General features: G+C 58.9%; 3 protein-coding genes across 29 annotated transcripts in view; 1 reads left to right on the forward strand and 2 right to left on the reverse strand.

Annotated features, from left to right (window-relative positions):
- Positions 1–7,633, reverse strand: part of KIF1A (kinesin family member 1A) — a 40,933-nt gene extending 33,300 nt beyond the window's left edge. For all 27 annotated transcript variants that reach the window (XM_014870356.2, XM_088170590.1, XM_088170589.1 and 24 more), the window contains exons 1-2: positions 7,442–7,633; positions 1,945–2,096 (exon numbers count right to left, since the gene is read on the reverse strand). In XM_014870356.2, the coding sequence (XP_014725842.1) occupies positions 1,945–2,050 (106 nt within the window). In that variant the 5' untranslated portion in view covers positions 2,051–2,096; positions 7,442–7,633. The remainder of the gene's footprint in view (positions 1–1,944; positions 2,097–7,441) is intronic.
- Positions 7,634–9,170: 1,537 nt separating this feature from the next.
- Positions 9,171–13,218, forward strand: AGXT (alanine--glyoxylate aminotransferase). The gene is made up of 11 exons (XM_014870359.2): positions 9,171–9,479; positions 9,604–9,796; positions 10,128–10,192; positions 10,265–10,365; positions 10,583–10,653; positions 10,981–11,065; positions 11,347–11,442; positions 11,675–11,744; positions 11,863–11,958; positions 12,151–12,279; positions 12,601–13,218. Exons 1-11 carry the CDS (start codon positions 9,240–9,242, stop codon positions 12,706–12,708), a joined length of 1,254 nt encoding a protein of 417 aa, XP_014725845.1. The 5' UTR covers positions 9,171–9,239; the 3' UTR covers positions 12,709–13,218.
- Positions 13,218–17,672, reverse strand: MAB21L4 (mab-21 like 4). The gene is made up of 5 exons (XM_014870358.2): positions 17,028–17,672; positions 15,730–15,952; positions 14,763–14,916; positions 13,571–13,927; positions 13,218–13,394 (listed from the first exon to the last, which is right to left on the reverse strand). Exons 1-5 carry the CDS (start codon positions 17,509–17,511, stop codon positions 13,302–13,304), a joined length of 1,311 nt encoding a protein of 436 aa, XP_014725844.2. The 5' UTR covers positions 17,512–17,672; the 3' UTR covers positions 13,218–13,301.
- Between the last annotated feature and the right edge of the window lie 8,068 nt (positions 17,673–25,740).

Genomic DNA, 25,740 nt, shown 5'->3' on the forward strand with positions numbered 1-25,740 from the left:
AGAAAGGAGGAAAACTTCTGGAGATGTCCCTCGCCTTGTCCTGAAGAGCCAGCAGCATGGCAGAGCCCAGTGAGTGGGCAGGCACCAAGCAGGAGAAAGCTCAGAACCCACATCAGAGAAAATAATCATCAGATTTTAAAGGCAGCAGAGGCACAGCTCCAGACAGAGATCATGATCCTTGTGGGATCAAAGCCAGGGGTCTCCTCCACACCATCCTGGTGGGAGCCATCAGGAGAGGGGCCAGGAATTTTGATGCCCAGGATGGTGCCCACAGAGTGCAGGACAGCACAGGAACAAAGCAGCAGTGTTGGGGAGCAGGTGGGTGGCTGTGGCAGCTGAAGTTTGCAGGCAAAAGGACAGCAGAGAAAAGCTGAGCCCTTCCCAGCCTGGGCTCCACTGCCTCCCACAGGGCTCAGTGCATTAGGCAGGAGAAGAAGCTGTGTCCCTGCCCCAGCAAATAATCTCTGCAAATAATCCTGGGAAGAGGAAAAATTGCTCTCACTCCCTTCAAACATGTTTATCTTTGGCTTCTCTGCAAGGAGCTGGGGGGATTGAGAAAGTCCTGCCCTGCTGGCACTACTGGCATCCTCCTGCCTCCATCAGCCACAGCAGCAGCAGGCTTCTGAGCCCCCCACACTTGCTCCCCAGCCCCCTGGCCAAGAGGATTAGCCAGTGGCCTGTCCATTCATGGAGAAAATCCTCACTGTCAGCAAAGGGCTCCTGCCCTCTGTGGTGCAGGCAGAGGCACGGGCTGGAGGGGTGGGGGCACAGCCAGGGTGTGCAGGATGAGCAGGGGCAGAGGGCTCTGAACAAACACAGCCATGGTGGAACTGGGGGATGCCTGATGCTCTTGACTGGGGCATGACAGGTCCCCCCCACCCATCAGAACCAGAATGGGGAGCATCTACCCTACCTATTCCCTGGCCCTGGGCAGGTGGGAAGCTCCTGCATGGACAGGAGGCTTCCTCACTGTGAAGGTAGAAGCTCTGCACCCCAGGCAGATGGAGAATCCCTGTCCAACCATGAAGGGAGAACCCCCACAGGATGCCAGACCAGCAGATGTTGCCCCACAGACCTCCCATTCCTGCTGCCTAGGCTTGGGGTGGCCAGGGGGCCCAGTGGGGTCCCAGAGCCCCCCTGCACCCTTGGGTGCTGTCCTTTCCCAGCAGCAGGGTTGTCATAGCAGCCTGCAGCGGGGGTGGCTGGCACTGGTGTCTCACCCACCGGTGGTGACGCAGGCAGCCCCAGGCGGGCGGGCGGGCGGCAGGCAGGGAGTTATTTTAGACACTGCCCCATCTGGAGGCTTCCAGAGCCAGGGAGGAGGGATTTGACTGCCATTCCCACACCGTACTGCCTGCAGCTGTTATTTAAAGAGGGGCAAAGGACAGACAGACTCCTGACAGGACATACGGCCCCAAGCCTCCATGCTACACCCTGCACCATGAGCACATAATTCCCTCAGCAAATCCTCCTCCCACCCCTCCATCCTGCTGCTGTTGCATCTCCAAGAGCCCCAGAGAAGCAGGGATGGGTGCTGGCATGCTGCAGTGAGTGGCACCTGGCCAGGCAGTGCTGGCCCATGCACAGATTGGGTGTGGAAGAGCCTGATCTATAGTGGAAGGTTGGAACGAGATCATCTTTAACATCATCCCTTCCAAACAAAACCATCTTGTGATTCCTCCCTCATTGCCTACTGGGGAATACTGCCCCTTTCACTGTCACCAAAATCCAAGGGCTCAGTGCCATGTAGAGCCCACCACTGCCATTTCAACAGCAGCACTGCATTTCTCCATGGAAAGCTGACATCCCCCCCACACTTCCTCCGGAGATGCTTCAGGCATCCTCACCAAGGTTCCCTGCAGGCCACACCTTGCTACTGTGGCCACACCACCCGTGCTCCTTCCCAGGCAGCACCCGAAGCCCCCCTGGCCCTCAGGCACTCACTGGTGGTGCTCCCCGACATCTGGATGATGCATTTTGATTCCCGGCTCATCTCCCGGGAGTTGAAGGGCCGGACTCGCACTGCCACCTTCACGGACGCTCCCGCCATCGCGCCGGCCACACCTGGGTCCTGCTAGGGGGGAGCAGTGCCTGTCCTGCAAAAGGGAACAAAAGCGGGTTAGGAAAACTTGCATTCCAACACACATCTTGCAACTGTGCAGGATGAACGGAAAGTCTGTGCAAGGAAACCTCCTGGAAACGCTGTTTTGCCTCTGCCCAAAAGATGACATTTTGCTTCATACCTTAATCTGCCCTCCTTGATTTTACCTCTCTCTTTTCCCTGTCGTACCCCAGGTCAGGACTCTCAGCTCCATTTACCCCAGGGCAGCACTGGAGCCTCCATCAGCCTGCAGCATCCCTTGGTGGGCACCCACAGCAGCAGACAGAGCCTGGTGGGCACTGTCAGCATCAGCATGACCCCCAAGGAGAATCTTTTTCATCGCGGGGTGCCAATGGCACTGAGCAGGTACCCCCTAATCTGAAAGCAAGTCTACAAGCCCCTGCCTGCTACCCAAGCCTCCTGCCTCCACTGCAAGGCCAGCAGAGCAGGGGCTGGGCAGCAGCACAGAGCAGGGCGGGGAGGAGAGCCATGGCATTCCATTGAGAAAGGAGGCGGATGTTGAACACAGCCCTGGCATGTGCCTCCCATTCAGCTCCCACAAAGCAGATGTGCAGGATCAGCACCAGCAGCCCTTCCTGGGAAGCCAGTGGCCATTGCACTCAGCTGAAGCTCCCAGTTTAGCATCGTATTTCCAGCCCTTTTGCTAAAAAGTATAAATTGCAAGTCTCACAAGACAAAGCAAACCCCTCACCAACATCTCCCAGAGCACTTGTCCATCCCAGCACTGATGCCCAGGTGCTCTGCAGCCATTCCCACCTTCCCCCACCTGCAGTTAAGCCTCACTAGCACTGGCCAGAAAATCACACTGGGATCCTTCCTCTGATTGCTGCATCCTTCAGGATCCTTTTGGACCTCATAAAATCCCTTCCTGCCTTCTAACATCTATTGTTTTTCCTGGCTTCCCATGCTGAGCCTGGTGGTGAAAATGGAGCACAGGACCCCTCAGAAAATAGGCAGGAACTGCTCCTCTGGCATCCCACACCTGCAAGGGTGTGTCTGAATTCCCTAATGCTTTTCAAGCCTGGGTTTTGCCAGCAGGATATTTGCTCCAGGAGGAGGGAGGTCAGGGAGAAATGAGATCCTTAGTGAGCACTGGCACAGCTCTGGTTACATGAGCCATGACCAGAAGGAAGTGGAGCAGTAAGGAGGGATCTTGAACGTGAGATGTGTTTTCCCATGGTGGAAATTAAAAATTCAGGAGAATTTATGGACAAAGTCGGGGGGGGAAGGGAAGAAAAAACCAAATCCACATAATAGAAAGTATCCCAAGAGAAGGAGATGGCTTTAAAACTACCTGAGGTTTGACAGCTGTGGTTTGATTTCCAAGGGGGTGAGAGGAAACCATAGACACGGTGGAAAAATTTGGATAAATAAAGTGTTACAAGCTTGGCACTGCCTTTCAGAAACCCTTTGCCTATTTTATAAGTGAGCTGGCATGTCCAACAGCATGCAGAGGACAAAGCTTCCTCTGTTGGAGTTCCCAAGCCCTCCTCTTATCTTCCCGCTGGGATGGCTCTGGAGCTCCCACTGTGCTCAGCCAGTGATCACACCCATAAATTCCAGAGTTCAAGCATTTGGTCTCAGGCTTTCCTGAGCTTGGATTATTTTAAGCAGGTGTTTAACACCACCCTTGAGTCCCTAAGCCAGCAAGAGGGCTGCTGCCTGCCAGTGGCCTCTGCCTCCCCTCTCAGATGGGGGAAAGGAAAAATTAAACAGAAGTGCTTGCCAAAGGGGAATGAAGAAGTTGTTTTTCCCATGAAATGATTGGATATATTCCCATGTGGAAGGGCTGTGTCTTCACGAGGCTATCAGCTCGAGCTCCACCCTGTGGCACCACTCAAGGACAATGGATTCATCCCCTGGCCAAATCCCATCTGCACCTGACAACTGCCCATGTCAAACATTTCCCTCTCCTCCCAAATCAAGACAGCTCCATCCCCCAGCTCTGCAGCCTCTCCAGCTACCAGGGCTCTGAAGAGGTGGGTCAGGTCCCTGGACTCCTGCCTCCTGCACAGCCCCAGAACAGCAACACCCATCAATGAGCCCACCAGCCCCAGGACTGCCTGCTGCCTGCCACGGGCCACCTCAGCCCGTGCTCTTATCCTCTCCTACCCCTGTGCCACTCCCAGCCACTCCAGCCCCATCACTCCCCATAAAGAAACTCTGGTTTCTCCTTTGAACCAATTTTCCATGTGCCTCACCCTGCTGTGTACCTTCCACTGGTGCTGCTTTCCTTTCTTTGCTTTCTTCTGCCCAGTCAGCCCCACACCCCGTACCCCCATTGTTGCTGGCCATGAGAAACGCCCTTCTCTCCAGCAGGACCTTTCCTCTCTCCATGCCATCCATAGGCTATATCCCAGTGTATTCCCATCTGGCTCTCCTTGCCCAGTGCTGTGAGCTCCTCTCCTGACCAGTATTCCCTGCTGCGGAGCCCCAGCCCCATTTCTGCTCCATCCATTCCCCTCAGTTTCCTTGGTGGGCAATGCACTGCTTCCCTCTGCTCCTCTGCAGCTCTGCAGTTCCATCCCTGCCACGGCAGCACAAGGAACCCCTGTGCCCTTGGGGACCACCAGCAGACACTGACCCAGCTGCTTCTCACCGTCCTTCCCTTCCCCTGACTCACTTCCCTGGCTCAGCTATGGGGAGGAACTCAGCCTGCACCCAGGGTATCACTCAGCATCCTGCAAAGAGAGGGGCTGGGCTGCAGCGAGCAGGGCCAGGGGCAGGGCCAGGCAACCCCTGCCAGCCTGTGGGCAGCTCGAGTCCAGCCAGCTCGCCCTGCCTGGGGACATCCAGAGCAGCCACTGCCTGCTTAATCTGCTGCCATCGAGAGAAATTCGATAAGCCATGACCAGCATTTTGCTGGGAGTGTGCCAACACCAAAGCCCCGCTCCCTGTTCCCTCCCTGTTCCCTCACAGGGCTATCCTACACACAGGGGAGGTTGCACAGAGGAATGAATAGCCAAGCCCCTGGGGCCAGGGGGAACATCTGGACCTGACCCCCAATTCTGTAGGGCATCTCTTCCCCCACTTCCCGTGCAGCCTGCTGGCTCTGCCCATCCCTATGACACATCAGTCACCCCCAGAGAGGAGCAAAAGGCCTGGAGAGCCATGATTAACTGGATCAGCTAAGATTAATTGGGCAGAGATTAGCTAATGAAACCGCTCTTAAGTCCAAGGGCTACCAACTGGCAGCCTCTCCTGCTGAGAGGTGACCAACAGGACAGGGAGCATTGTCCCCAAGTGCCACCAAGCAGCAAGCTCTTCCCCAAAGGATGCTAAGGAACGTGGTCTGCTGCCATTGCCCCAGCCCCAGCAGATGATGAGCTGCCTGCACCCAGGGAAATCCAAGGTGAGTTTCCCTTTGTCTGCACACGCATCCAACCCCACGTCACCTCAGTGGCGAGGGTGGACGCCCCGTTTGGCTGCACCAGTGTATTCTCAGCAGCTGCCAGGCTTTGTTGTGGTGAGCCCTTCCCCTGCACCCTTTGTTGGGGCCCCCAGCTCTGACTGGGACCACGGGTCATTGTCTCCCTGTAGGGCAGCAGGGAACACGTTGCTGGATGACATGGCAGCATCGATGCCTGCCAGCCAACCTCCTCACCCACCTCCCGCCCCACACAGGACAAGGGGCCATGACAGTGCAGTTTTCTCCAGAGCAGCACCTGAAGGCAGGGAAACAGCCCAGAGGACAGCCCAGGACTAGGGAAAGTGCCCTCCATGCTCAGATGCAATCCAGCCCCTGCTTTCCCAGTGCCATCACAGGCATCCTGCCCAGTGCCTCCTCACCTCCTGCCCACCCCAATGGGGGACACAGCTTCAGGGCAGAGTTTGCAGCTCCCTGAGCATTTCCATACAGATTCAGTTTACAAGTAGCAAATGTAAGGAGATGGATGAGGGGTTCTGCTCCCCATCTCTGCTGCAAAGTAACCCCACCCTCCATCCCTACTCCCTCCATCCTCTCTTGCAGGCAACACCCGAACCCAAAGCAGGGAAAAGCTGCATAGAAAAGGCAATGAGCTCCGGTGGGTGCCCAGCATTGCTGGGCACGGACAAGGGTAGCCAGGGAGAGGGCGGACACCAGATTCCTATATGACCCGGGGCTTGAGGGGCTGCAGCTCTTGCCACATGCGGGGAGGTGGAGGGTGGTGGCAGCGTCTTTGCCAGCGCCAGCTGCCACCTCCCAGACAAAATGGAGGTCAGCAGCAGCATGCCGAGATGGCAGAGCCACCACACCCCTGGCCATACCCAGGGGAGGGGGAGGGTCTGCTGCCTCCCTGTCCCTCAGTGCCACAGAGGCCACCTGCACGGGGCTGCTCTGGGCGCTGGCATGGAAGGCTGCCAGGCTGTGCGGTGCTACGGGAGATGCTCAGCTGGTTCCTTGTCCTCCCCGAGCCCTGCTGCTGTCGCATGGGACCTGAGCAGGCAGGAGACCGGCTCACGGGGTCTGCAGGATCTAGGGGAGGGGTCACTGCCCCGCGAGGGGGAGGAGGAGGAGGAGGAAGAGGAGGAGAAGGAAGCAGAGGAGTAAGACAATAGGGCAGGTGCAGGGCTGCTCCCTGCAAACCTGGATGACCAAGCGTGGAGCTCTGCACTAGCCCTGCACCCCAGGACCTGCCCCTTCAACATCCAGCAGCCACTGCACTGGCCCGCAGTGACATGGCGGCCCTTGTCCAGCCATTCCACAGCGCAAGGTCACCGGCAGCTGCTCGTCCTTGGTGGCCAAGGAGAATCTCAGCATCGCAGCATCTTTGCCAGCGACCCGCGGCGAGAGCCCCAGGTGGGGCATCCACCACTCCCTCCAGCGCTGTGTTTAACTCTGAAGCATTATGATGATGACGCAAGATGGCTCAGCTGCATAACCACAGCCATCTGCCCCGGAGGGGAGAACAGGGGTGGCTCTGGGGTGACAAGGGGTTCCTGTGCCCCCTCCAGGGGCTGCGGGGATGGCATCCTCCCCCTTCGCACCCTGGCTGGGGCCGGGGTGACAGAGGCGTCTCCTCGTCCGTGGGCAGCCCCCCCACCCCCCCCCACCCCGGCTGGATCCTTCTGGAAGATGGGGCGGCACCCGGCGGTCACCGCGCTGGGGACCCGAGGGCAGTTTCCCCACACTTCGAGCATCGGGGGGCTCCGGAAAATGGCCCCCATCCCCCCCCTGCCCTGCAGGACCCTCGGGGATGCGCATCCCGCTCCCACCCGCCGCGCCTCGCCCCGCCGGGGCCACGAGGGGCGGCACGGCCACTCCGGAGCATCCTCGGTCCCCCCTCTGCCAGCGCCCCGGCGGGGCTGCCCCGTCCTGGCGATGCCTCCCGCCCCTACCTGTGATGCCGGTGGCCGTGGCCGCGGCCGGTTCGGAGGGGCGCGGCGCTCAGCCGTGGGCGGGGAGCGCCGGCATGAGGCCGAGCCGCGCGGTGCGATGCGGTGCTGGTGCTGGTGCCGGTGCCGGTGCCGGTGTCGGTGTCGGTGTCGGTGTCGGTGTCGGTGCCGGTGCGGGTGGCAGCGGCCCCGCCCCTGCGGTCCCCGCCCCACTCGCTGGTTGGCGGCCGCCGCCGCCCGGAGGGGGACGCGGGGACCGGGAGGGCGCGCTCGGGGATGGAGCGGTGACGTCAGCGCATCCCCCGGCCCCGGGCGTGCTGCGGATCCGCCGCAGGGGCGGGGCGGGGAGGGGCGGGGAGGGGCGAGGAGGGCTCGGCAGCCGTCGCCTGGCAACTGGCACCGACCCGGTACCCGGTACCCCAGTATAGCCCGGTACTCGGTACCCCGCACCGGACACCGCTAATCCTGTTCCCCGGCGCAGTATTCCAAGGAGCGGCCCCTGCCAGGGCTTCTTGTGCTGGCGCCGTCTCTTCGCTCCTCCATCCTCCGGGCCCCCGCCCGCTGCCCGGGGCACGGCCGCTCCTGCCCATCTGCGCCCGGAATTCAGAGCCAGCGCAGAAAGAGGATTATTCCTTCTCTGCCAGCTGTTTCCACCAGCACGGCCACCCTTGCCCCACGGCAGTCCCGAGACCACGAGTCCCCTCCCCGCCCCAGCCGTGCCCCAAATCTCCCTGGAGGACAGGCAACTGAGAGATCTCCTTCATCCGATGTGTCGTCATCGCTTTGGTGGGATGATGGCCGGGCAGGAGTCCCCGTGCTGTCTGTGGCTTCCATCAGCCATGCAGGAGCAAACTCATCTGCCCCCAGCTCCTCTCAGCCATAGCCACCCAGCTGCTGGGCAGATGTGCTCTCACCTGGCACTGTTGCCAGCCCCACTCCTCGGTCCCACACGTTCTCAGCAGCGGCCACTGGTGCCAGTTCTGCCGGGTGGGAATTCTCACCCTACGCTGTCACCCCCAGACAAAGCTTTGCTCACTGAGGGGCTCCTCTGGGCAGGGACCCTCTCATGGATCTGCTAAAGCTGGCAGCAGGCAGCTAGTTTGCCTTTCAGGGTATGCATGGCAGAGACTATGCCCGAGGTTGGGCACCGTGCAGTGTGCTGTGTGTACACATAGCAGGTAACAGAATATCGAACCCACGTGGCATCCTCAGGATACACTGCCGTGCTCATGATCCAGGCTGAACCTGCAGAGCACAGCTCCTATGGCAGGGACTGTGTCCGTGTCACAGCCCACAGCCCTGGTGCACATCAGTCCACTGGCCAGCCTCCTTCAGGCTATCACCCAGCCACACATCCCTCTGCAAGACAGGTCCCTGGTCAGGGAGCCCAGCTCAACAGGAACTCTTTGCTGCAGGAGGAGCTACGACCACGGCAGCTGTGCCAGACCAGCCTCAGCACAACCATCCTGTAGCACAGGATCTAAGTGCCCAGAGCAGGGATTCCACCTGCTGGGATGCTGTTGGGAAACATTATTTCTGGTGATGTGGGGACCATGGGGACAGGGACTGCCTGGGGATTTGCAAGTCCCAGAGGCTGTCATACCGGGAGAGTGATGAGCACTAGCAAGGGGGTATCCCCCAAAATGAGAGGCTCAAGACAGCGGGGAAAGCACTGGTGACACATTAACCAGACAGAACAGGCCACCAGGGGTAGAGTCCAGACTGGTAGGGGGGAGCACTGAATTCTGGTCAAGGTCCATGGGACACTGGACACTACTGGCCCAGGATACGCTGCTCTGCAATGCTGGCAGCTGCTCAGGCAGCCTCCACTGCTTCTCTTCTCAGGGCTCAGCTCCTGGGGACAGCACGTCGTGCCATGGCCACCAGCCTGCTCCGTGTTGCCCCGCCGGAGGAGCTGCTGCGGCCCCTGGCCGTGCCGGAGAGGCTGCTGCTCGGGCCAGGGCCCAGCAATGTGCCCCCCCGCATCCAGGCTGCGGGAGGGCGGCAGCTCCTGGGCCACATGCACCCTGAAGTGCTGCAGGTGAGCTGCCCCAGCCCAGCTTTCCTTCCTTCCCCTCCTCCTTCTCACCCCCAGGAGGGGCTGGAACAGCTCTGCTGGAGCAAGAGGAGCAATATCAGTGCTGGCCAGTGTCCTGCTGCCACAGGTGATGGATGAGATCAAGGCGGGCATCCAGTACGCCTTCCAGACACGGAACCGGCTGACCCTGGCCATCAGTGGCAGTGGCCACTGTGCCATGGAGGCTGCCCTCTTCAACCTGCTCGAGCAAGGGGACCCCGTGCTGGTGGCCATCAATGGCATCTGGGGACAACGTGCTGCCGACATTGCCAGGAGGCTAGGTATGCTGGGAACAGGCAAATGGAGTGGCAGGGCTGAGGGGACTGGGCTCGAAGGCAGGATGCTCCAGGCTGCTGTCCCAGTCCTGGCAGTGCTGAGTGACACAGCTTACAAAAGCAGAGAGCAATCTGCTAGAGAGCACTCCAGGTTTTTCCAAGGATGATGCCACTCCATTTATGGTGCTTTACGGCCTTTCCACTGGGTAAATCTGCAGGAGGATAGACAGGTGGCTCTGCTCCTGGTTCATGCATGACCAATGGCCCCATGGAGCAGGTGACTGCCCAGTGGGAAGCATGCCCAAACCTCACCCCCCTCTGCCCAAATTCCTCCCAGGAGCGAATGTCTATGAGCTGCTGAAGCCCCCGGGCAAGTACTTCACTCCACAAGACATTGAGCAGGTGAGTGCTGGTCACTATGCAGAGGGCACAAGCTGACCTCCAGTGTGGTCACCGTCCCTCTGTGTCATGCAGGGCCTGGTGCAGCACAAACCTTTGGTGCTTTTCATCACCCACGGCGAGTCCTCCACGGGGGTGCTGCAGCCACTGGAGGGGCTGGGCAGGCTGTGCCACCGGTCAGTGCATGGGACTGGGGGCACCCCAAGGGCACCACTGGGAATTTGGGCCTGGGGATTTATATATGCTGGGCTTTTCTCTGGCTCTGTTGTGCTGGAAGCAGTTGGTGCCAGTGAGACACGCAGCCCCTGTGGGAACCAGGATGCCAGGGCTGCAGGCAGAGATGTGGCAAGAGGAGGTGGCAGGAACATCAGGCTGAGCTCTGTCCTCCCACAGGCATGGCTGCCTGCTGCTTGTGGACGCAGTGGCATCGCTTGGGGGAGCCCCCATCTTCATGGACCACCAAGGTAAGAGCCACAGTGCCATCATGGGCAACCAGGGGACAAAGGGGCTCATGACTAGGACAGAGAGAGAGAGCAGTGGGATCAGCCCCTCTGCCTGCATTTTGGCTAGCAGCACTGGAAACTGGTCCAGCTGCAGCCAGGGAGCCTGTTCCCCTTGAGGGATCATCAGCAGTGCCAGGGGCCCTCCCAAAGCAGCCTGAACACAAGGAGGACCTACCATGTGTGCCATCCTCCTGCTTCCCACCCACCACTTGCAGCTAGGTCGGAGGGCTCAGCATTTTCCTGCTGGGAGCCTCTGATTTCTGAGGAGTTGTCTTCCCTCTTGGGCAGAGATCGATGTCCTGTACTCGGGGTCCCAGAAAGTCCTCAATGCACCCCCTGGCAGTGCCCCCATCTCATTCAGTGAGCGAGCCAGGTAAGAGCAGCCCAGTCTCACCGGGGTGGAAGGCAATGGGGCTGGGGGAGGCCGTGGCCTCTCTCCTTTGCCAGCCACCTGCTTCAGTCCTGCTCTGTGGAGAGTATGCCCAGCAGCAGTGCTGTGGGGGTAGAGCCCATCCCATCCCTGGGCAGTGACTGGGAGCTGGAGCCAATCTCTGTGCTCATTTTAGGGGAGTCCTCCCTCCCACATGGCTGATTCCCACCTTGGAGCGGGTGGGGTCAAGCTCCCACCTCTCCTCAAGTACTCTGTTTCGCCAGGGAAAAGCTGCTGAGGAGGAAGACGAAGCCTCCATCCTTCTATCTGGACATGGGCTGGTTGGCAAACTACTGGGGCTGTGACGGGGAGCCGCGGAGGTGAGGACAGGCTCCCTTGTTACAGACGGAGAACCTTGCAACCCCTCCCCACCCAGCCTTTGTCCGGGCTCAGGGGGCTGCCTGCCCTCCAGGGCTCAGCCCCTGCCTCCGCATCACCCTGGCTTCTGGTCACAACTCTCTGCACCGGGTGATGAGGAGGGAGGATGCTGTGCCTCAGTTTCCCCGACCACAAGCAAGCTGAACCCCTCTGGGTGCCCCTTGAGTTTTGCAGGTACCACCACACTGCACCCATCAACAGCTTCTTCAGCCTGCGGGAAGGCTTGGCCATGCTGGCAGAGCTGGTGAGTGGCACCACACAGGCAGGGCAGCACTAACAGTGCCCCTGGGGCTTGGAGGAACCGTGGGTGCCAGGAGATGCCTGTCAGCAGCAGAGACCTTCTCTCTCCTCTCCGTCCACAGGGTCTGGAGAGCTCGTGGGAGCGACACCGGGCCAACTGCAGCCAGCTGTGCCAGGGGCTGCTCGACATGGGACTGCAGCTCTTTGTTGAGGAGGAGGTGGGTGCAGGGCAAGCCCACCACGACCACAGAGTAGGGGCAGCGTGAGGACACAGCCCTGTGCAGCTGGAGATATGCCTGGGCAGATTTTGATGCCAGAGAAAAAACTCCCCCCTCAGTGATTCTCTGTCCTGGCAGTGTGCTGGGGTCACCAGGGGCTGTGGGACTGAAACCAGTTTCTCTGCTCCTCAGAAGGCCAGGCTTCCCACCATCACCACTGTCAGGGTGCCTGAGGGCTATGACTGGAAGGACATCACAGCCTTTCTGATGGACAAGCATGGCATGGAGATCGCTGGGGGCCTGGGCCCCACGGTGGGCAAGGTGGGCAGAGTCCTCCCCTCCTCCTGCTGCCCATGGCTGGGCACTGACGCTGTGTTCACTGACACTCTCTGGCTGCTCTAACCCAATATTCACTGCCACTCTCTGGCTGTGTCCCATCGCCCAGAGCAACGCATAGCAGCATAACCACACACAATCACCAGCTAATTGAATAACCACGCACGTAATTAGCGGGGTTGCACCTCTTTATAGGGAACGGTGTGTTAAATAGGAGCAAGGGAGCTCTCTCTCTCACACCTGGCTGTGTGTCCTCCACTCCACACGGGGCTGCTGAGGCACAGACACTCACCCTTCTCCTCCCAGGTCCTGCGCATTGGCCTCATGGGCTGCAACTCAACCAGTGGCAACGTGGACCGAGTACTTGGAGCCCTGCAAGATGCCCTGAAGCGCTGCCACCGCAGCAGGCTGTGAGCTCCCCTGGCTGGGGGGAGGCTGGGGGAGGTGGCCTGGCACTGCCTCGATTGCCTGGCTGCTGGCAGAAGAGGATCTCCACTGCCTCCCTGGGATGCTGGCAGCAGCCACGGCAACACCCAGCAAGCCAAGGCACAGTGGAAAGAAGCTGGGATAGCAGGGGACATGGAGGAGAGGGCTGTGCTCAGCAGATGTGAGACATGGCTCAGAACCACTTCTCCCATGGCCCCCCAGCTCTTTCCCTTCCCCTGGCCCCAGGGCATGGTGACCCTCAGCAAACTGACAGAGGGCTGAGTGCAGGATCTGACCATAGGTCCCTTCCCCTCCCATCACCAACAACCTCTGCTTTCCCTACCCTGTAGTGCAGAATGCCAGCCATCCCCCTCCAGATCCTGCACCATGAAGCACCCAGGTCCAGCAGGGCGGCCAAGAGGCTGTGTGTGCCCCCAGCTGCAGCAGATGTGCTCTCTCCCCCATACCACCCTTCCTCAATAAAATGACACAGCAGCACGCTGCTCCCTGGCCCTGTAGCTCTCCTTGCGCCCCCCCCCAGAGTTTCAGGACACCCCAATGGGGCAGCAGCAGGGTCCCACTCAGCTCTGCTGAGGGATTTCTTGACGGATCTTGGAGAGGAGCTGGGACGCTGCTGAGAGGCGTGCACTGTCCTGGATCCGGAACACCTGAAACTAAAGGCAGGTGGGAAGTGAGGGGACAGGGTCCCCACTCTGCTTGAGCTCCATGCCCCAGCACTGTCAGCCTCCACAGCATGTCAGAGGGCTTGGTGAGGCCAATTGCAGCACATCCCAAGCTTCCTAGCCCAGGTGGATTCTGGTGCTGCCTTCAGCTGAAGGGCTGGGCTTACCTGGCTGAGCAGCATGTCAAAATAGGCTGTGTCCCAGTAGGATGCATCCTTGGTGGGCAGCTGCAGGAGGGCTCGTGTCTCAGTGTCTGCCTGCCAGCTGCCACTGAACCCATGGAGGCCAAAATGGAAGTGGAGGAAGCGCTGGGGGTCCCAGGCAAAGCTCTCGACTTTATGGTAGAGGGAGGGAAGGTCTGGGCCCGCTCCTTGGAAGAGGTTTTCCTCTGGGTTCAGGAAGTGGGGCAGGTGCTGGGTGGCCAGGCAGCGGAGAAGGATCACCAAGAGCCTGTAGACAGAGCCTTCCAGGTCCTGCCAATCCTCTGGGGAGGGGAAGAGCTCTGTGCTCCACAGCAACACCATCTGTGAGGAGGGAGAGAAGAGTACAGGATCAGGAACAAGGCCTGATCCCAGGAAGGATCCCTTCATACCCTGCAGGTCACCATGCAACAGCTTATGGGGCTGAATCCATGGGGTCTGGAGCAGATGATACTTTTCTGCAGGTCAGATACATTCATCTGCCCTTTTTCTTCAGAAACACCCCACAACCAACATCCCCAAAACATCAAAGAATGCAACACAAAACAAAGTACACAGGATTTGGGTTACTCGGAGCTGGAGCCAAGCAGCAGTTTTCTGTAAGCAGAAAACGTTCTTGCATCTTTCTTGACCCTTGGCTTGGAGAGCCATCAAAAGGCAGGGCACACCTGGATTGTGTCACCAGCTGTCCCCAGCATGGCCAGTTGGCATGGCTCCAGAGTGTTCAAAACAGGTTGGGTGGGGAAAGAAGGTTTTTTCTCAGCACAAATGGTACCCTCAGCTCTGTACAGCCCTGTACAGGCACGTCCCAGCACTCCAGGGCATGGGGCAGCCTGCAGCATGGCACAGGGATGCCATCCCACAAACACAGGCAGCCTGAGCCAGGGGAGGATGCCCTGCAGACCAGTGTAGAGCCCCAGGTATCTCAAGTATCCCAAGTATCTCCAGCTGGAGGTTGCTGGTTCAATCCAAGAGAGAAGGATCAAAGCCTTCCAACCATGGCTGGCAGCAGCACACATCCTTTCCAGACACAGCCATGGGCTGGTACACCCCAAAGCACTGCAGGCACTCACCCTTGTTGTTGGGTTCTCGTGCAGGGCAGCAGCCTTGGCTCTGCTAGCCCAGAGAGCCCTGGTCCCAGCCAGCAGAACCAACCTACCTTCAGGTGGCTGAAAGTGAGACTGCCTTTCCCACCCTGCACTCCCCAGTCCTGGTCACGGAGCTGGTCGAGCAGGCGAAGGCTGTCCAGACGGGGTCCCTGCAGGCTGTCCACTCCTCGGAGCAGCTTCAGGATGGGAAGGTGAGTGGAGGATCTGGAGGAAGAGAGTGGGGTCTGGAGGGAGGGGAGATGAAGACCTGCATCCTCCCAGGATGGGGAGAGTATGCCTGCAGTGACTTGGCGTGTGGGGGGATCCCTCCGTGGCACAGATGTGGTCTCAGTCAATGCAGCACCTTGGATCTACCTCCTGTGCTTGCCTCTGGCAGAGCAGAGCTTCAGAGGTGTGGAGTGAGATGGGAACACTGCTGAGCAGCTCCTGCCTTCCCAGGAGGATCAAGAGCAGGATGAAGTGTGGTTGTGCTGCCCTATGTGTAGCGGGGAGGGGAGGCTGGATTGGTTCTCAACAAGGGGCTGAGCATCCAGCTGGACCACCTTGTTCCCAAAATAAATAAGGACTGGTCTAGCTGGCTGCTCAGCCCCTTGTTGGGGCTGGGTAGTTGTGCTGGCAGGCAAGATGTGTCAATCCAGCTCCATTTTGTCCTGCAGCCCACCTTGGGAGGCACCTCATCACCCTGCTGCTGCCAGGTGCCTAGGCTTGTTTCTAAAGCCCAAGCAGGGATCTGAGAGCTGCCACCCTCTGCACAGTCAGGGTGAAGCTCCAATAAAACATTTCAGGGGGCTCCTTCAGTCACTCCCCCTCTTTCCCTGAGCTGTCTAAAACTTGGCTGAGGTTCTTTTCTCCAACACAGGGAGGAGGGTTTGGGCACCATAAGGGGGTGACTTCAACCCCTGCTGACATGTCCCCATTCTTTCCCAACCTCTTTCTGCCCACATCCAGCAGTGCTGCCAGCCAGGGGGGATCCCTGGCACAAGATCACCCCGCTGTGCATGCAGCCCAGCCTCTCACCTCCAGCAGTGGGGAGAGGCAGGGACAAAGTGAGCCTCTTCTGTGGCCTTCCTGAGGCTGCCTTCGGGGAAACCCTTGTCTCTCTGCCGCCTCTGGAGCTGGAGGGGCTCTTGCTGCCTCCTCACCACAGGAACAATGTCAAAGCGAATGGTCTTCCAGCTGCCACGAATGAGCAGGGAGAGCTCCATGGCATCTTCCCGCAGATTTTCAGCACTGATGTCACCTGGATGCAGAGGGTTTGGCAGCAGTGAGGAAGTCAGCACAGCCGGTCCCACAAGCTGAACCAGGTGTGTGCTGCAGCACCCGTGGCCATGTCCCACCCTACTCAAATCAGCCCTTCCCAATGCTGCAGTCTGGTTGCAGTTCCCCGGGTTAAACCCCTCTGCCAGCCATGCTGGGGTGGTTTTACAGGAAGAAGCATCCCGGGTTCGAGGTCAGGCACAGCAGGAAGCCTCAAGCAATCAAACTGAGCTGTGCTTCTGGGTGGCTGAACAGCGCCAAGAAAAGCAATGCAGTCCAAGAAAAATGGATCGGGAAAGGTTCATTGCTTTGTGGGGGTGGAGGAAGATGAAGGTCACTGGCTTGGCCACGGAGGAAGGAGGGGATGGTGGGACTGGGTTAAGGGACTTTCAGACCCACTGGTCCTCTCGCATCACCCTTTCACCCTGGTTGAGCTTTCCTTCAAGAAGCACACTGGGAGATGAAAATGCATTAAGAAGCTTATGGAACTGCAATGGGAATTTCCCAGGGTCTCCTCCCACCATGTATTTTCTGCAGACATTGCTGCCAGATGGGGCCCACGTGCTCACAGGGTCAAAGCCATGCCCCAGGGTCCTGGTCCAGCTCTGATGCACTCCCAGCTCACTCTCCAAACAGCCTCCTCCAGGGAGCAGGGGGCACTTGGAGGCCAAGAGGTGGAGGGCAGAATGTGGATAGGGTAAACTACGTACACCAAGTCCTTGAGCAAACCCTACCTGGGAGCTAACATCAGGGCTGGGTGGACCCTGCACCCACCAAGGAGGTCAGGCCACCAGTCCCAGGTGAAGATGCCTGGGGATGACTCTGATGCCCTGGGGATGGCAGGGAATAGTTTACATCTCCCCTTCCTTAGTTGGGGGCAAAGCCCATCCCAGCACACAGCGAGGTGCTCGCCCACCTGCTCCTGCAGGTTTTGGGTGGGCCACATGCCCAGGAACATGCGTCCCAGCATGTTTGCATAGGGATCACTGCCAAGCTGGGAAGCTGGGCAGGCACTGGAGGCAGCTCCTGGCTGGGAAGCACCCTGCCAGTGTACGCACCTGGCTGAAGCAGGAAGAGGCGTTGGCAGTGCACGATGGCTGAAACAAGGAGCTCTTTCAGGTGCTGGAGGATTTTGCCTGGAAGTAGGCACCGCACACCACCTCCGTGCTCCTTCACATCCACAACACCAGTCCAGTCCTCCAAATCAGTCCCTGGAGAGCACACTTCCAGACAGCAGGTGTTCAGCTCTGAAGGATGCCTGGCTGGGCTGCCCCTGGTCTGGCACGCCAGCACACGCAGGGCATCGCCGTCGATACGCAGGGGTATCTCGAGAGTGACAGCATCCTCAGAGGCACAGAGGGTGAACTCGAAGGCTTCCAGGTTCCTGGCATAGTCCACGAGGAAGCGGGGTTCCCTGGCATGGACACTCTCCAACAGGGTGAGCAGGATGTCCTCGGCCCGCTGGAAGTGCTCCATCCGCTGCCTCTCGCGGGACACGATCACCCCAAGGTAGCTGTGCCAGAGGGAAGTGTTGGCTTCCATGGCAGCTCGGCTGCTGTCTTACGCTGCTCCGAGCAGAGGTGCGTGGGCAGGGAGGGCAGGGCTGGGGCGGGCAGAGGGAAACAGAGCCGGGTGTTGACAAGCACCAGTGCTGGGCGACTCCCAGGGAGAGGTACAGGGCAAACCCAGGGCGGGGGCTTGAGTCACACCGCGGCCCCTTTTCCGGCACTCCAGAAGGGTGACAGCGAGCGCTCGGCTCCTGGGTCATGCCAGGGTAACGCTGTGCTCTCCCACACCCCCTTGGCACTGGGACTGCGGGCCGGCAGCCCCCTCTCACAGCCAGCGCCAGGTGAAGGCGACCAGCTCGCTGTCCTCAGTTCTTCCTGCCCGGCTGCTCCCAACCTGTGGCACCCACGGGAGCCGGGCAGGCTCCTGCTGGAGCTGGGCTGCAAAGAGCTGCAGGACCCAGAGCAGCTCTTCGGGCGCAGTGCAACTCTGTCAACACCAGGCTCAGGCTCCATCAACTTTCCAGGTGCTGCAGCCCCCGGCGCCCCTCTCTCCGAGCGAGCCCCTCTCGCTGCACAGATGGGCCCCGCCCGGGGCGCGGCTCCTGCGGGGCTGAGGGGGAATCACGCACAAAGCGGGGCTGAGGGGGGAATCACACACAAAGCGGGGCTCTGGGGGGATCACGCACAAAGCGGGGCTGTGAGGGAATCATGCACAAAGCGGGGTTTTCCAGCCCCAAAGCCGCCGTGGGGAGGGGTCCAGGGGTGGCTGGGGCCCGTCCGTGCCGTCCCTCAGCCCAGCGCTGCCATCCCCCGCTCCCGCTTTGGGGTTCGCTGCATCCCGAGCTGCCTGCCGTCCTACCCTCAGACCTGCCCTCACTTCTCCCCATCTCCCACTAATTCCGGGCACGTTATCTTTTTGAGTGCCGTCACCTTCCAGAGGTACATTTCCCGAGCTTGGAGCCGGAGATGGAAGGCTGGGCTCTCCCAGCAGCACAGCGTGGTTCAGCCGTCCCAGGCTTTCCTGCAAATTTTGCCCTTGGTCTAAGCAGGGAAATGGGGGACCCTCCGTGGCGGCAGGGGGCTCCAGACGAGCGTGGGCATCACTTCTGAGGAAAGAAGGGAGAGTGCCATGGGGCTCATGACTGGTCCTCCCACCTCCTGCGGCTCACGCCTCCCCTTTTAAACATGATGAGGTTTCTGGATCTCCCCAGGGGTTATTTTCAGTTCATCCTTATGCCTCCTTCAGCTCCCCGTGGCTGAGGAGCTGCCCTGCAAGTAGGAGTCTGTCCCTCATGTCCATCTACCCTTCTGCCAGCCCACTGAAGGAGCTCTGCTTTCCAAGGGCCAGAGCTTCCACCTGCAGTTCGGGTCACTGAGCCTGCACTGGGCTTCTCACTACCAGGAGGCTGCGGGTGCTCTGAGCGGGGGAGTCTCAGCCAGATTTTAAACCCCGACAGTGGGTGATGGGCTCTGCATCTCCTTACCTGAGCCCTGCGATCCAGGTTTCAGCCCATCTGAGCAGGGCATGCTCAGTCCCCCACACCCATGGCTGTCTCAACCAGGGCTGAGGGGGAGGTCTTACCCTCCTCCACCATGCGGGGATGACAAGCTGGCTGGTGTCCCAGAGAGGGACTGGAAGCAGCAGACCCCCATCAGAGTGGCTTGGGCTCATCCTGAAGAATGCTGAACCCAAGCCAGGCAAGACAGATTACTGCTTCATGCCCTGGCGTGGGAAAGAGGGCAGAGAGATGCAGGCCACCACTTTGCTGGGGGTGGTGGGACATGGCTCACTGCTGGCAGGGTAGCTGTGTGCCCATTTTGTCATGGATGGAGTCCCTGCTGCAGCAGCAGCCGGGACATTCCTTCTGTCAGTGCCTGGCAGGAGTGCCGGAGGAGGCTGTGGGCATCATGCAGAAGCTGAACTTAAAGCCAGGAGTGGTTCTATAGGAAGGTAAGGCTGGACAGGGCAGGGAAACGTGGCTGTCCCCCCAGACGGCTTGGTGCTATAGGGGTAGCCCTGCCCTCTTGTCACAGTGCTGGCTGAGCCCACAGTGTGACTCTGACATCCTGCTGCCAGAGCTCTGAGGCCAGGAAGAGCCAATGTGATGTGATCTCCTCAGCTCATCTCTGACACCCACACTTTTCGGACCTCTGGGTGCCACAATCAAGAGGTTGGTGCTGAAAATGCTGCCTTCTGCCTCTTCCTGCAGGCTGGGACCTCCCCTTTTCCCCTTTTTATCCCCTTTTCCCTGTCCTCTTTCCCTCTTCTGCCCTCCCTTTCGTCCTTCTTCCACTTTCCCTCCTTCCTGTTCTTCATCCTGCTTTTCTCCTTTCCTATTCCCTTTTCCCCTTCCTCTATCACTTCATCTCCCCTTCTCATTCTCTCCTCTCCCCCACAGGCAAAGGACCAGGGGCAGGCCCTGGAGGAGAATCTTCCTGGCTGCTGCAGGCACCGTGTGAGAAGGAAGAGTGATGCTGGGCAGTGGCACATCTGGTGACAAAGCTGGCCAGCCAGAAGAGGTGGGAGCAGCTGGAGGTGCTGCCAGAGCAGGAGGGAGCAGAGCTGGCGTGGGGAGGAAATGGTGTAGATCAGGTGGTGGGTGCAGAAATTCCATCCCACATGGATGGGTGGCTGAGCCCTGGCTGCATGGGATGAGCCATAGAGCAGGGACACTCCTTGGCTGGGCATTTGGGGCAGCAGCTGGACACTCAACCCCACAATCAGCCCAAGCTGAGCACTCCTCCATTGGCCCAAAAACAGCAGGAAAATATTCCTAGGGAGAAGGTCAGTTAGGCTATGGAAGACATGGCTGCAGTGCACAGTGTCTGGACAAGTCATAGAGGCTGGTGGCGAGTGCCCTGGTACTGGCAGAGAGTCTGGCCTGAATGAGCTAATCACTGTTTCCATCTCAGCTCTGTTGGAAACACGAGAGCGAAAACAACCCCAAAATAAAGGGCAAGTACAAGCAAGAGAGTGGAAAAAACCTGGGGGCATGGGAGCACTTGGCACAGCAGAGGTGGGCGAGGAGCTGCAATGAGCCCCCAGTGTCCCCCACCCAGCTCGCCTCTCTGTAGGGCTGTGCAGTGACTGCTGCACCCCAGACCCTGCAAGATGCCATCATCACCCAGCAGAAAGATATTGGGGTGCTGAGCTGGTTGGATGAGGGGATGGCAGGGCACAGGGGCACTGGGAGGAGGGAGGTGGGTTATGCTCTGCCCCAGCACATCTGCACCCCACAAGCCCCCAGAGTGGCATGGCCCCCAACAAAACGCCTGGGATGGGGAGGGGGGACAAAGGCAGGGAAGGTAGAGAGGAAGAGAGAGTAATTTAACATGACAGGCTGTTTATTTTGGCAAAAAGGGTCTCTTTTCAACAGATTTCAAAGCTCGGCCCTGGGGCTTGGGGGGGGACCACACAGAGGGGTGGGAGATGAGGGGTGTGAGATGGGGGGGTTCAGTGGGGCACCCAGACTGAGAGGGAAAGAGAAGAATTCCCCCTCTGTTCACCCCTGGGGCAGGGCCAGGTTTTCAAGCCCTGGGTGTGCTTGCACACTGCAGCAGGGTGTCCCCATGGGTGCCCACACTCCTGTGTGCACATGCTTCCCTCCATGCATCCTCACATATTCGCACGCTCCCCCTGCCCCTGCTCCTTCCTCCAGGCCAGGGCTCAGCTGGAGTCTTGGCTTCCTCCAGTGACATTTCAAAATAGGCTGTTTATTTAAAAAAAAAAACCACCAAGGTAGGGGGGAATTGCTAGGAAAGAAATAATTATTATAATCACATTAAGAGCTTTGGCTGTAAAACTCTTGTGAGGGCGAAGGGAAGGAGCTGGGGCTGCTCTCTGCAGGGAGTACAGGGGGTGGTTTTCCTGCCTTGTGCTCTTTTATTTTCCAGTCCTGATCCAACAACACCTCCCCTCCTCCCCTTTTCCTCCCCTTTATCCTGGGAAATGAAAACAATTTATTTAATGATGGATCATCCCTTTCTCTGGTCACTGACCTTCTGGGTGAATTTCTGCTGAGCTCGGTGGAAAACTCGAGGCTGGGTTGTGGATCCCATCTGTGGATGGGGGATGGGGGGAACTCACCCATATCCTTCCCAAAATCCACAGCAACAATCCTGGGGAGCAGGCAGAAAGGGTCCCCACCAAGAAGTCCGGAAGCAGTCTGTGCTGAAGGCACTATCCCTGCAGAGTGATAGTTTTGGGGGCAGATATGGGGGTCCAGAGCCTTCCCACCCCTTCCCCTTCTCTCCTGGAACACCCTCAGGGGTTCCCAGCACCTTTTGCCTTCTCCCTGACCTGGTCTGAGGTTGGGGTGCAGTGCCGAGGTGGGAAGGAGTGGGCAATGGAGAAGTGATCTCCACCCTGCCTGCAGCCCTTGCTGCCCAGTGAGGCTTTCCTGGCTCGGGATGTGTGTGGGAATGGTTTTGGGACCTGATCAGGCCAGGAAGGTGTGTGGGGCTGCATGGGGCTCCCTCCCAGCAGCAGCCAGCAATGCATCCCCCTAGCAGGGCTTTGGTCCCTGTTTGGCTGGGTTCTGCTCCCTGGGGAGGGGATTGCTGTGGGAGTGAGTGATGGCAGGATCACAGCCACCTCTGGCTGCGAGGCGTGGGGGTGTGCGTGCTGTCAGCACCCAGCACACGCTGCCCTGGGGCCCCAGTCCATCCCAACCCCCAGCTGACCTGCAGAACCAGGATGGAGCAACCCAGCATCCAGCCCCCTCCCCTCTGGCCCTGCATCTGCCATGGCCTGTTGCTCAAAGCATGGTTCTTGTAAAAATGCGTAAATATTTATACAAGAATAATTTAAAAAACATGGTCTGTCAAATAATCAAAGCAGCAGAACATCCGAGGAGCTTTCAGCTGGATTGGGAAACCCGATGTTGCTTTCCGATGCTCTGCTGCAATGCTGGGGGTGCCCATGGCCAGCCCCAGCCCCGTGTGATGCCAGACTTGCCAGTGTGGCTTCACAACAGGTTTGAAGTCTTCATTAAAACTGGTAGTGGGTTGGCTTTCACTTCAATTAACCCAGCTGCCTGCTGCAGGAGCCTCAGCCAGGGATAGGACTTCACCAGGCTCTTGTTTCAGCCTCGTGTCCTGGTTTTGGCACTGTGCCCTGCACTGGGACTGCCTCAGAAGCCAGGGATATCCCTGGGTGAAGTGCAGTGTCCCTGTCCTCCCCTGGGGTGTGTGGGGAGTGACAGGGCAGCAGCTGAGCTGTAGGGTGACCCCTGGTGCTACTGGGTAGCTGGGGCACTCCCTGATAGTATCTCCATCCCTCCAGAGCCAGCAGCATCCTCAGCATTGCAAAACCTTGGCTTTGCAGCGGTGGGGCAAAGAGCCTTGGGCCAGGGCTTCCCCCTGGGAAGTGGATTTGTGTCCATCTCAGTGGTTGCACATCCCCATCTGTGCTGGTGTCAGCAGTGGCTGGCAGAGCCACAGCTCCTTTTCTGTGTCCCAGTGGTGCTCTGTTCCCCAGCATCACCCAACAGCCCTGAGGTTCCCAGGGGAACAGCACCTGGAACCCCCCAGGCCCATGTCCTTCTGCTCATTTGGGACTCCCCTATTAGGGGAGAGGGGACACAACTGCCCCCCGGCGACATCCCTGCCACCACAGCTCAGATGACACGTGGCCACCAGATGCCTGGGCCGTGTGGCTCAGAAGAGTCCTGGGGTGGCAGGAGGAGGTGAAAGAATGGAAGAGGGGAAAAGGTCCCCCTGTTCCCATGGCCCTATAGAGTGGAGGCAGGCATTGCTGGGGGTTTGGGGGAGTGGGAGCTGGGTGTTGCAGTAACCTCCATCCTCCTGGCTACCCTCCAGCCCCTTCCCACCACCCACATCTATGCGCCTGATCTGTGTTGCTGCATTCTTTGAGCCTGGGCCAGATAACGAGTTCAAATCCTTTCATTAAACCTCAGTTCCCCTCAAACACCCACACACCTCCCTGGTCTACCTGGTTGCCTCTCCCACCCTGAGCAGGGAGCTCCCAGGACTAGTTCTCCCCCACAGGAGGTGATGCTTGTGCCACACACGTGTTTGGCATCCGCAGGGAATGCTCTCTGGGCTTGGCCAAATTAGCTGGAAGGGAGGGAAGAGCCAAATCCAAACCATGTGCTGACCTGCAGTCCCCTCTGCCTGAAAGCATCCGTGCTGAATGCGCTCTGGATCATTAATAGCTCCCCAGGCTCCTTCCACATGTCCCGTCCCCCAAGCACGGGGTCTGCAGGGGGTGGGGGGTGGGCAGGGTTTCGTGCTCTTTCCCGATGGTTTTCTAGGGCTGCCTTTTGTGGGAGGTAGCTGTCTCCACTAAGGGGCTGTGAGGAACCAGGGGGTGACTGCCTGTGGGTTGGGGGCAGCCCTGAAACTGTGATGCCAGGTAGAGACAAGCTTGGGGTGAACAGAAGGATCTCTGCCTCCATCTCTCTCGTGGAGGTGGTTCTTCTTCACTGGGGAGCATCTCCAGCTGTGGGTGCCAATGAAGCTGGGGTGAGAGTGCAGGATACCCCTGGGACCTGCACCATCCCCTCCACAGCCCAACAGCCTCACCAGAACTACCCACGGGGATGGGTGTGGCAGATGCTGGCCCCGTTTTGGTGGCCATCAAAGAACTGCCATAAAGGTGGTGGCAGAAAGGGGCATCTGTTCCTGGAGATGGAGTGGGTGGTGGAGGACAGAGCTTGGCCAGATGCTGTGGAGAAAGGGCTGCTTTCCCCCACACTCCCCCCAGCATTCTCTGCACAGAGCCCAGCGTCGCACTGGCTCCAGCTCCAGGCCCAGAGGAAATGTCTGCAGCTGGGGCCCACAGCTGTTCTCCCTGCTCCATTTACTGCTTCCAATTTAACGTCCGGAGGAGCTGGGCTGGACAACATGGGGGGAATATGGTGATGCTTTCCTGTGCAAAGCCTGCCTGGAAGAAAATCCTCTCCTCACGCTTGGGATGGCTGCCCTTCCCCTCCCTCGAGGTAAAACCTACCAGGAGACCAGGATAGCCCCGTGGGGTTGGTCCTGGCAGAGGGGCAGATCCTGCCACAATATCCCTGTGTTCCTTGGAAGCTGAGCTTGTGGCAGGCCTGGCATGTGCCAGGAGATGGGACTTGGGAGCGCAGGGCTCACTCTGATGGGTGTAAGGTGGTAGATGGTGACTGCCAGAAGATGGCCCTACAGTCACTCCCCAAAAGAAATGGGTCTCTGCTGGCATCCCAGAGCCACAGCTGGCTGTGGGGGAGGATGGCTGTGCCCCCGCTGCATCTCACCACGGCATCCCCCGAGGCCTGGGCCGGGGCTGGGACCGGGCTATGCAGCCTAATGCCTTCCAGAAAATCAGCGATGAATGGCCAGGGAGGGTAATTCATATCAAACCCATAAAACCTTTATTAGCGTCCTAGGGGAGAAATCCGGATGTGGCTGCTTATTTATTTTGGATTTCTTTTTTCTTTTTTTTTTCTCCTTTTAACGTTTTCTTCCAAGAGATTTTTAAAGCGATAGAGTCACCTCTCTGAGATCGGCAGTAGGGCTCACACAGGGTTGCCTGCCTGGGGGATATGTGGTCCTGGACCATTGGTGAATGCACTGGCATCCCAGGAGTCAGGCTGATCTTGGTGTCCAGCTTTGGGACCCATCATGAGTTAATAATTATTCAGAACAGTTGGTGCTTTTAGTGGGGCTTCCCTGGGAGTAGCCCTCGACTTTCCTGGGAGCTCAGCCTCTCCCAGTCAAACCATTTCCCGATAATAAATGTAGGGTGGGTGTGTTTGTTTTGCTTTGGTTTTTTTTTCCTCCAGTAAAGACAAAGAAGCCCTTGAGCCTGGAGCGTAACCTAAAACACGGCATTCCTGAAAAGAATTTCCTGATAATATTTTTAGCACCTGAAAAAAAAAAAAAAGAAAAAAAAAAGGGGGGTGGAAGGGGAAGAAAAAAAAAAGCCAAAAAAAGCCCAGGAAAAAAAGGCAATGACACACGTTTTTTTCTTCTCCACTGTGGGTTTTTTTCCTCATCCAGGCCAGTGTTTTAAGGGAGCAGAGCAGGCTGGGGGGAGCGGCTGGGCACGGAGGGGGCTCTGGCTTGGGGGGGGACAGAGGGGACCCCCCACCGCTCGCGCGGAGCCCGCCCCCATAGCCCCGCCCCCGAGCCCCGCCCCCTCTCGCCGCTCTCCCATTGGCTGGCCACACCCCGACTATGCAAATGAGCGCTGGGGGCGTGGCCGGCGGGGTGAGGGCGCTGGGCGCGCGTCGTTGCTGCGGGGGCTGTGGCTCGCTGCGGGCCC

Source organism: Sturnus vulgaris, chromosome 10 (genome assembly GCF_052056855.1).
Source record: "Sturnus vulgaris isolate bStuVul1 chromosome 10, bStuVul1.hap1, whole genome shotgun sequence".
Taxonomy (NCBI): domain Eukaryota; kingdom Metazoa; phylum Chordata; class Aves; order Passeriformes; family Sturnidae; genus Sturnus; species Sturnus vulgaris.

Coding starts and splice junctions, on each gene's coding strand:
- AGXT (XM_014870359.2), top strand. CDS start 9,240: ATGCTGGCAGCTGCTCAGGCAGCCTCCACTGCTTCTCTTCTCAGGGCT. Junction 9,480..9,603: donor TGCACCCTGAAGTGCTGCAG/GTGAGCTGCCCC, acceptor CTGCTGCCACAG/GTGATGGATGAGATCAAGGC. Junction 11,959..12,150: donor AGCTCTTTGTTGAGGAGGAG/GTGGGTGCAGGG, acceptor TCTGCTCCTCAG/AAGGCCAGGCTTCCCACCAT.
- MAB21L4 (XM_014870358.2), bottom strand. CDS start 17,511: ATGGAAGCCAACACTTCCCTCTGGCACAGCTACCTTGGGGTGATCGTG. Junction 15,953..17,027: donor CCTCTTCCTGCTTCAGCCAG/GTGCGTACACTG, acceptor CTCTGCATCCAG/GTGACATCAGTGCTGAAAAT. Junction 13,395..13,570: donor TTGACATGCTGCTCAGCCAG/GTAAGCCCAGCC, acceptor ACCTGCCTTTAG/TTTCAGGTGTTCCGGATCCA.